This window comes from Setaria italica, chromosome II (assembly GCF_000263155.2).
Source record: "Setaria italica strain Yugu1 chromosome II, Setaria_italica_v2.0, whole genome shotgun sequence".
NCBI classification, from domain to species: Eukaryota; Viridiplantae; Streptophyta; class Magnoliopsida; order Poales; family Poaceae; genus Setaria; species Setaria italica.
The window spans coordinates 24233896-24244331 of NC_028451.1; the positions used below are offsets into that span (position 1 = coordinate 24233896).

The 10436-nt window shown below is 46.1% G+C and overlaps 1 protein-coding gene across 1 annotated transcript; it reads left to right on the top strand.

The window, feature by feature from the left end:
• The first annotated feature begins 1977 nt into the window (after positions 1-1977).
• Positions 1978-4651, top strand: LOC101779797 (probable plastid-lipid-associated protein 2, chloroplastic). The gene is made up of 3 exons (XM_004956424.4): positions 1978-2543; positions 3683-3881; positions 4042-4651. The coding sequence occupies exons 1-3, from the start codon at positions 2098-2100 to the stop codon at positions 4351-4353; spliced, it is 957 nt and encodes a 318-aa protein (XP_004956481.1). The 5' UTR covers positions 1978-2097; the 3' UTR covers positions 4354-4651.
• The last annotated feature ends 5785 nt before the right edge of the window (positions 4652-10436 follow it).

A 10436-nucleotide genomic window follows, 5' to 3' on the forward strand; every position in this document is an offset into this window, starting at 1 on the left:
CGGCCGTCTTTTGACTAAAATCCTCACAGACACATCCATTTGATCTCTATCAACACCAAGATCCCTACAAAGCCACCTGCAAATGCCCCCCAAGTTCTCTCTCTTGCTCTTGGAACACACTTGGTGAAACAGGGAAATCCACTCAAATCTACCCCTTCTGGACTATATTTAACCTCCCCCAGCTCATAGAACACTTGAAAATTTAAACTATTCGACATACCTGCCAACATACATGAAACGGACAGTCCAAATTAATCTCAGCAATATATATCAATTAACTACAATGACGACTTCAATTCAATAAACAAACAACTAACTATGTAACACTAAACCAAGCTTACTAACTAAATTTATCATAGGTATGTACCAGAACTAATATACACGACAAATAAATCTCAGATCCATTAGATATTTATAAATCTCAGGTCCACTAAGATTTCTTAAATTTATTGTGATCTAAAATAAAGCTATTGTACCACCTAAGCTAAATCTACTATACCACCTAAGCTAAATCTACTATACCATCGAAGCTAAATTTATTTTACTATCTAAGCTAAATCTATTGTACTAACTAAGCTACATTTTACTATATCTAAATTTAGCTAAATGTTTCTAAGTCTCAAATTCATTAGCTATTTCTAAATCTCAGATCCACTAATATTTCTAAATCTAGATCTAATCACTACACTATACTATCTAAACTACGAGATTAAAAAAATTTACATGGGAACGACGGAAGAATTTCCTTCCCCCCTTCTTCCCTCCTCCTCTCCTTTCTTCCCTCCTCCTCCTCCTCCTTTCTTCCCTCCTACTCCTCTCCTCTCCTTCTGTTTTTTTCTTCCCTTCTTTCCTTTCCTCTCTTTCTCTGTCTGGCGCGGTCTGGTGGGGCGGCGATCTTCTGGTGTGGGGGGAGGAGGAGGGGCGCGGGCGCGTCTTATAGTGGGCGAGCCCCGTTGTTTGAACTGGCGGTAAGGGCCTTACCACCATTTCAACTAGCGGTAAGGGCCTTACTGCCAGTTCAAACGGCGGAGCTTCCTCGGGTGCTGCGCGGAGGCTTATCTGGTGGGTGACCGTTGAGGCGTTTTTTTGCAAATTTTTTGATTTAACCGTATATTTCTAAAAAAATATATAAAAATAAAAGAAATTCCGCATTAGCCCACAACGCGCACCGAGGCACCAACCAGCTAATTGCCTAACTTTCTTATCCCCTTTGCTCACGCACTAGCATTCATCCTCTTCCTGGTGGGCGGCGGCGGCGGCAACAGCGTGCGCGCGCGAGGCGCGTCGTTGTCCAGCCCGCATGGCGTGCGTGGGTGCCTCATTGCTGCCAAGGCGTGCGAGGCGCTGGCGCTGGCGCTGGCGTAGCCGTGGGGCAGAGGCGGCGTGGGTGAGCGGCCAGGCGTAGGGCGGCGGCGGCGCAAGCGAGCGAAACCGGCATCGACGACAATTTCTGTGCGGTACTTGGTTTTTTGCTCGAACTGCTGAGATCAATGTGGTGTTTAAAATACCGACACCGAAATCGTCAATTTTTTATCTTTACATTCACCGATCGGTTCTTTATTTGCAAACACCGAAGGTTTTCGTCACTGAAAATACCGAACCGAAATGAATGCCCACCCCTAGCAGGCAGGCCCCATATCTCTTTCTCAAAGTTTTCGCGATTTCCACTTCGTGGCTACTGAAATTTCGTAGCTTTCAGACTACGGTGAGGCGCGTGCATGTCCTAACAAGAGTTCTGTAACCTCCATGTGCAGCAAGAAATATAATATTCCTATTATTTTCTATTCTATATAACAATTTTGTTCTGCTCTAAATATTTTTTTATGGTCACCGCACACCGCAGACTGCCAAAGTGCCAACCGGTGCGGCTGTGCCCGTCGCACGGTCGCAGGCCGCACCCGCACTCGAAGCTTCTGCCTCGACACGTCTCCTCCTTCGACGCCTCTCCCTCTCTCCCTTTTTCTAGAATTGTATCTCGCTTGCTGAAGGTAGACGAGTAGAACTTTACCTGTCAGTCACCTAGCGACAGCACAAAACAAAGAGGAAGGAGGCAGTGAGGCAAAAGAGCCCAGGAAATCAAGAAAGCTCGTGCAAGCCATGGCGGGAGTTGCGTCCCTCAACGCCCTCGCTCTCCGCGCACCTTCCCCATCACCCGCGGCCCCGTCCCCGCGCCGCGGCACCGTCGCCGGTGCCCTCGCGTTCCCGACACCGCCGCGCTTCCCGTTGCTGCGTGCCGCGCGCCGCGTCCTGGCGCGTGCGGTGGCGGCGGGCGGGGACTCCGAAGACGAGTGGGGGCCGGAGCCTGAGGGTGGGTCCGCGGTCACGGGGACGGCGGTGGCCGAGGCGTCCGACCCGGAGGCGAGCGAGGTGGCAGAGCTCAAGGCGCAGCTCAAGGAGGCGCTGTACGGCACAGAGCGGGGTCTTCGCGCGTCCAGCGAGACGCGGGCCGAGGTGGTCGAACTCATCACGCAGCTCGAGGCGCGCAACCCCACGCCGGCGCCCACCGAGGCGCTAACGCTCCTCAACGGCAAGTGGATCCTCGCGTAAGAAACCGCCTTCTGATCCCGTTCTCCTTTTCTTTCCCCCCTCAGCAGCTACTGCTTTCTTTTGCGGTCGCCGGTTGCTGAAATTTATCTTATGTCTTCTGAACGTATACTACTAGAAGCGGCTAATTTTGATTCACAATTTGATAAGCGAGTTACGCATTCGCATTTGCATTGGGTGCTAATCTATGAATCACTTGATCAATACTGAAAACTGCATACATAGTTGAGAGGTACCTTTTACATCTGAGACTGAGATTGGCTGATGAAAATTTGTTTAGAAACTTCTGCCAATTGTGTGGTTCAGTAATCAGGGGCGAAGCCAGATGAAAATGGTGCCGGGGTCATCCCTATTGCATGCTGGGGTCTTTTCCTTTGAAGAACAGCTGAACAGTTATTCTCATTGGTTTTGGAGAAATTCATCAGGGTCAGCTGACCCCGATGACAAAGCCTAGCTCCGCCCCTGTCAGTAATAAATTTCGCTTTTGTGGTTAACTAGGCCAATTCACTAGGTGGGCACGACCGATTTGCTGCCATTGCAATTGCCACCATCCCTTATTTGTCACTGCCCAGTGACATAGATGAGTCCCATGTGTCATTGATACATTGACAGCAAACAAGGGATGGCAGAATTTTGCAATGGCGAGTAAGGGATCGCCTCTATTTTTTTTTTTGAGATTACAGAACACACTTGCCTAAGCCCTGTTCAAGTCCACGGATTATGTTTTATTGGGTGGTTGCAGGAACCTGTTTTTGCCATTGCTATCTGTCACTTGCGATACTTTTTTGGGGTAATAGGGCTTGAATATTGAATTGCTTTTTGGTAGTTGGGTAATCACATTGATCCACAGGTAACCTTTTTTTCTGATCATCACATCTTAAACATGGATATCTGGAATCAACTGTAAGAGGACATGGATATGCTGTTGACAAACCATGAGAGGACATGGATGTGCCAGTTATGATGGCTTCACTGCTTTGATAACTGAACTGCAGTCAACATCATGATTAAACATAGTTCTGACTTCTGAAACTGACTAATTGGAATTTTGAGGAAGTTCATTGAAGTGAAACTCTTTTTGAATGAAACTGCAGCAGCCGTAAGAGATTTAGGAGTCTGATTAACCACGTGATTTCAGGTACACATCATTTTCTCAACTATTCCCTCTGCTGGGGTCCGGAAGGCTACCTGAGCTTGTAAAGGTGGAGGAGATATCACAGACTATTGATTCGGAGACTTTCACAGTGCAAAACTGCATCAAGTTTTCAGGACCATTGGCTACAACCTCAGTTTCCACCAATGCTAAATTTGAAATTAGAAGCCCCAAGCGTGTGCAGGTGAAGTTCTGTCATCCTCATCCAAGTAGCCATTTTTCACCTATGATTGAATGCATTTTATCGGCCTTCTTGAACCCACATGTGGCACTTGTAGGACAGAACCTTGAGTGAATTTGGCTAGATGTTATTAACAAATTCATATGGTTCTCAATCTATCCAGATCAAATTTGATGAAGGTGTTATCGGAACCCCACAACTGACCGACTCCATTGTGCTACCTGAGAAGTTTGAGCTCTTTGGACAGAACATCGACCTGAGCCCATTGAAAGGCATATTTTCTTCCATCGAAAATGCAGCGTCCTCGGTTGCAAATACCATCTCTGGTCAGCCACCACTGAAGATACCGATTAGAACCAACAATGCTGAGTCCTGGCTGCTCACAACCTACCTTGACGAAGAGCTCAGGATCTCTAGGGGCGACGGTAGCAGCATCTTTGTGCTGTTCAAGGAGGGAAGCTCCCTTCTAAACTAGGATCCACATCCTGGGTATAGGATTCGATGTTGGAGGGCGAACCTTGGAAGCATTATGCTGACCATGGTTCCTTTTTCTTGATTTGTGTTTATAGTATATTTGTCGGCTGTTTGCTCTAGAATTGGTACCTTACGGGTAAATGTTTGTAATCGATGCTCTTCGTTTCTATAAACTGAAATGTACATATACTTGCAGTTGTCCAGCTGCTTCAAACACTGGGTCCCAATTGCCTATAGTCTGCTGCAAAGTACTCAAAAACTTGATTTCATGCTAAATAAAGTGCCAGAGAATAAACTGACATGGCAAGAAATTTATGAAGGGAGTGAATGGGTTTCACCTAGATGAAACTTGGTATACTACTTAGGCCTCCTTCAACAATAACACAGCTCACAGAAATGCACTTCATCATTCGCTCACATGGCAGAGAGAAGGTAAGGAGAAAGAGTGTATTATCTCTCTTTTTCAAGAATTAGTTCATTGAGACCATATTCTTAGAAGCAGGTTTATTATTATTGATGCGAAAGAGGTTGTGGGATCAAAGAGTATACTACTTTGATTTGAGGTCACCGGTTGGTGAAATTTATATGATGTCTTATGAACGTGTACTTCTAGAAGCGGCTAAGTTTGATCTCATGTCTTCTGTACGTACCTGCTACTCTATGAATCACTAGATCGATATTGATAACTAAATACATAGTTAAGAGGTACCTTTTACATCTGAGATTGAGATTGGCTGATGAAAATTTGTTTAGAAACTGCTGTGAATTGATGTTACTCTTGTGACCAGTTGATGGCCGAAGCATAACTCTCCTCCATGAGATCAGAAAGAAATATTATCACTATAAAGTAAGAATCGGCGCTCCAAATATTCCACGATTGCAAGAAATTCTTAAGAGAATATCAAACACATATTGCATAAATTATTATTAGACATCAAAATATTTGATGGACATGTACAGTTTTACACTTAGGCTTCGTTTGAATTAAAAAAATACAGTACTACTGCATATGTTCCATGAAGATGACATAATTACTCAATAAGTTGTGTTATAAACACGTATGTGTCGAACGTGCACTGTGTACAAGGATTGTGTCCTTGTGTTGCTCCGGGTGGCAAAATATTTATATTACAATATATAATGCATTTAATAAGATAATAATAGTGTGAAAGCTTATAGGTCCAGGTGCTCACAAAGTATTCTGCAAGAGCAACCAGAGCGGAACTTTTGCACATGTAGAGCTGGACCAATCTGTCACGGTATATGACTATGATGATAGCACACCAGCTGGAGTGCTATATCCAGTGTAGCAATAGAGCAACTTCATAATATCCACTTGTAACTTGGACTTAATTTGTCTGACCTTGGTACAAGCTATGTGCGCGAAGGCCAGACCAAAGAGAAAAAAAAACCTAAACTAATCATACAAGGATTCCTCGCATCACAGATCACGGGACTGTTGTCAAAGCAACAAAATGCTAACCATGTGGAACCTGTGTAAGAAAGAAAAAAAATCATAAACCATTTATAAGAATCCAAACATACGTTTGGGGTTTATACACTGCATCTTTAGGTAAGTAGAAAGCAACCGGAAGACTTGAAAACATGACCAACACCAATGATATTATATGCATCACCAATAGATGATCTTAAGCCCTTGAAAGTAATATTGGCAAGGTCCATATTAGAAATTGACAAAAAGCAACGGTTTTTAGTTTCGTTGAATCGTCTTATGTAATCAGAAACCGACTCATCTCTATCTTGCCTAACCGATATTAAATCTGTCAATTTTAATTGGAAGCTCCCACTATAAAAATGATCATAAAATTTCTGTTCTAATTGATCCCAAGAATCAATGCCATAGATCCAGGAGCTAAGGAAGAAACCAAACAAAGGCAGTTCCAGTCAAAAAACAATCGCACTTTCAAAGCATTAATGGAACTTACTTCACCTAGTTGAGCAGTAAGCTAACTAATATGTTCCCAATTGGTTTGGTTATCTTCACCATTAAATTTAATGAAATCAGGCATGCGCCAACCAGCAGAAAAGGAAACATTATCAAACTCAGCACTATATAGCTTTTGATACAACTTAGAATTACCAATATCAACACCAAGCTTATTTTTCATCACACTAGCCAAATCTTCCTTAAACCTACCAAATTCACTCCAATTAGAATTATTTGGTTGTTGTGGTGTTGTAGCTACTGTATTCATCTTATTCAAATGGGGCATGTTATTAACCAAAGCAACCCTATAAGCCTCAAACACATCATCAGGTATAACATTGGATGACACATTACTATAGGTAATAGGTGGTGATGTGTGTGCTGTCGTGCTGTATTGAGGTACAACATTTCCAAGCTCATTAGTATGGCTTAGGAGCAGCCGAACTAGGCACAACAGAAGGTGGTGTAGGCGGCTCAGGTACAACAGCCAGTGCAACTAGTTTTGACCAGTTGCACTGGCGGCGTTTGACTTGGGAAGTAGTTGGGCGGCATGCCATACAGCGGATTTTAGAAACAACCCCTGGTGTAGCCGACGAACTAGGATGCATTACCCCACATTGATCAATTCGAGGAGAACTACTGCTTTAATATTATTAGTAGACGCATTAGGTTTCCCCTTTTCTATGTCTTCTAACCTTTCTAAACGTGCAATGTAAGATGCGAAAGGTTCTTCCGTACCCCTAACATGCTTATTAACTATATCATTAAGTAAGGACGGGTTGGGGGTGATTTGCTTACGGTATTACCTCAACCTTGTTGACGCTGTCCTACGTACATCTATGGCTCCACCGTAAGGTTTAGACAGTCCCAAGTATGGACACTGAGTACATCTGATGTGGAGAACATGGCGCAGGGCGGCGTAGTCTACATGGAAAGACAGGAACTAGTCGAGGATTAGGAAAGTACTCATTGTAATAAGAGTAGAACTCCTCTAGTCGTATCCGACTAGTATTCTTATAAATCAACTAATCTGTAACCCTGCCCCCGTGTATATAACGCGAGGTAGGAACCCCCTACAAAGCAATTCAATAAAACCAATACATAGGACGTTGGGTATGACGCTATTCAGTGGCCTGAACCTATCTAAATCGTGTGTCTGCATTTACCTTCGAGTTTCTGATCTCAATGAGCCCCACCAACCAAAACACTACCTCGGGCGCCCCTCTCTGTATGTTGCCGGGTCTAAACACCGACAGCTGGCGTGCCAGGTAGGGGATCTCACTAAGAATCCGCCGGCGAACTCGATGGCACAAGTCATCATCAGGCCCGTCGTCGCCTCCGAGGAAGGCACGACATTCATCTTCGACTCCTAGGTGTGCGTCGTAGATGGTGCCGGAAGTTTCCACCGCTACATTGCACCGGTCCCGGAGAAGAAGCCCTCAACCATGAAGCTCCAACGACCTCGTAGAGAATTTGGGCAAATTTTCAATCTTTGACCTAGTCAGAGGTTGGGGGGGATGAGTTCTAGTACAACTCAACTTCTCTCTCCAATCTGTATAGCTCGTGCGAGCCGACGCTGCAGCCATTACACGAGTTGGATTACTCCTAAGCTCTACTCCCGTTCGGACTCCACAACACGGCCACTGTCTACCAGGTGGCCATGTCCAGATTCCAATCCAACTCAGATGGGATCGAGGACCTCGACTACTACATGGACTCGGACAAAGAGGCCATTATCAGGCCCTCAACAGGGCCTAGTAATCACATCTACTCCACAAGGTAGATTCGTCTACTGACCCAGCATGAAGCCACCTGCTCTTGCCAGAGATGATGAATTGCGCCTCATTGCCTATCTCGATACTCTCCTATTCCAAGAAGGAACTCCTCTGTGACCCATCTATGGAGAAGGCAGGACCACAGAGGTCATCACTTCAAGCTCAGGAAGCTACTCTCCGGAGCGAGAACTCTTTGCCGTCATTGGTGCAAGCGAAGAAGATGAAGATCAATGGGATAGAAATCCACGGCACGAGCACTACCTTGACGAGGTGTCTGACGATGAGTTGACTGCTAATGTAGTTGGGGAGGAAACTGATGCCCAAAGGACAAGACGCAGAGCAAGGAACGCCTCAAGAGCGGAGTGCCACCGCTGCCTGAGGGAAGCCCTGCCAATTTGGAATCTAGATGATGCCTTCAAGGTAGTCCAAGGGCACCAACATCACACTCCCTTGGCTACTGTGGCATCCATTGATCTCATCACACGAGCAATGCCTCATAACAAGTACACTCGCACACTCGCTGAACTAGCCAAGCAAACGTACGAGCAGCTCGATCGCCAAAATCCTATCGAGCCAAGATCCTATACAATTAGTGGGCCACCCAGAAGCGGAGCCATCATGGCAGTAGCTGGAGGCCAAGTCAGATTACCAACGACCCCCTGCGGAGACCAAGCTAGATCGACAACAATCCTCAGCACAGACCGGCCTGGGACGCTAGAGCAAGTCAAGCTGGAGGCAGTCGCCCAGACCCTAAACGCCCCATAGAAGACCTCTGTGACAAGATCAACTCCAATCGCGATGCTCGCACGATCATCAACAGCCAGCATTGCGAGTGCGAGGAAGAAGTCGATCACCCAGGAGATGACATTGACGGGTTCCCCGCCTTCTCCAGACGCGTGAGGAGGACCATCCTGCCCGACAAATTCAAGCTCCCGCAATGGCTCCGGTGCTACTCACTAGCAGTACAGACCGCCGCTAGAAACAACGACACCAAAGTAGTCTACTTCCCCATCTGCATGGAGACAGCGCCCCTGACATGGCTCGAGTCGCTCGCAAGAAACTCCATTGACTCATGGGAAGATCTGAAGAAGGTGTTCACCAGCAACTACGCCAAAGCAATGTAGTGACCTGCCAACAGGATTGACTTGTCCCAGATCAAGCAACAACAAGGCAAGACTCTGAGAAGCTACATACATCATTTCATCGACTGCTTCCAGAACGGCCTTTTTGACCGCCGGATGTTTCAAGACTTCGGAAGGAGGCGTCCAAGCAGCGTCAAATCCTTGAAGGTCATGGCTCAGACCTGGGCAGACGAAGAAGACACGGAGATCGAGAGGTTCGAGTCCAACCGCAAAAAGGGCGAGAACAATAATAACAATAACAATAGCAATGGCCAGCGCAACGACAAGAACCGCAACAATCACCCCAACAATGACAACCAGATTAACTACTCGGGAAGTCAAAACCGCAAGCACAAACCAGACAACACAGTCGTGGCGTTGCAGCGCTCATAAAAAATGGCGGCAACAAGAACTCGGATAGGCCCTCATTCAACGAACTCCTGAAGAAACAGTGCCCGTGGCACCCATACCACAAGCACACTGCGTGGGATTGCTTCAGCCTACGCAAAGCTATGAACGACGCGCCGGAGCCATCTAGTGCTAAAGACAAGGTAAAAGCCAAGGAAGACGAAGACGATGGGGAGAACAACAACTTCCAAAACCCATCAAACACAGTCAACATCATCTTCAGCGAACTCCCAACCAAGCGGTCCCAGAAGCTTACCTTAAGGGAGATCATGTCCATTGAACTCGCAGCGCCTACTTTCCTTAAATGGTCGGAGGTGCATATTACCTTCTCCAGGGCGGACCAATAGACTAGTTTCTCAGACCCAGGGCGCTATCCTCTCATCCTGGATCCAGTGGTTGCAGGCTCCAGACTCACTAAAGTACTCATCGATAGTGGCAGCAGCCTCAACATCCTGTTCGCCAAGACACTAAAGATGAGCCTCGACGTCACTGATATGCTCACTCCCACAAACTCTCCATTTTATGGCATTGTCCTAGGCAACAGGGGTGTACCGCTCAGCCAGGTGGTTTTGCCAGTTACCTTCGGGATCAAAGAGCACTATCGGACGGAATACATCAGATTCGAGGTGGCTGACTTCGAAACATCGTATCAAGCCATCATTGGAAGATCAGCCTTGGCCAAATTCATGACCATCCCACATTACATGTACCTAGTAGTCAAGGTGCTGGGACCGAAGGGAGTACTTTCCCTGCACGAAGACTTGAAAAGATTATACATTTGTGACACGGAAGCTGTGGAACTCACAGCGAGTACTCAAGTGCCAAACTCAAT

Coding starts and splice junctions, on each gene's coding strand:
- LOC101779797 (XM_004956424.4), top strand. CDS start 2,098: ATGGCGGGAGTTGCGTCCCTCAACGCCCTCGCTCTCCGCGCACCTTCC. Junction 2,544..3,682: donor AACGGCAAGTGGATCCTCGC/GTAAGAAACCGC, acceptor ACGTGATTTCAG/GTACACATCATTTTCTCAAC. Junction 3,882..4,041: donor GAAGCCCCAAGCGTGTGCAG/GTGAAGTTCTGT, acceptor CAATCTATCCAG/ATCAAATTTGATGAAGGTGT.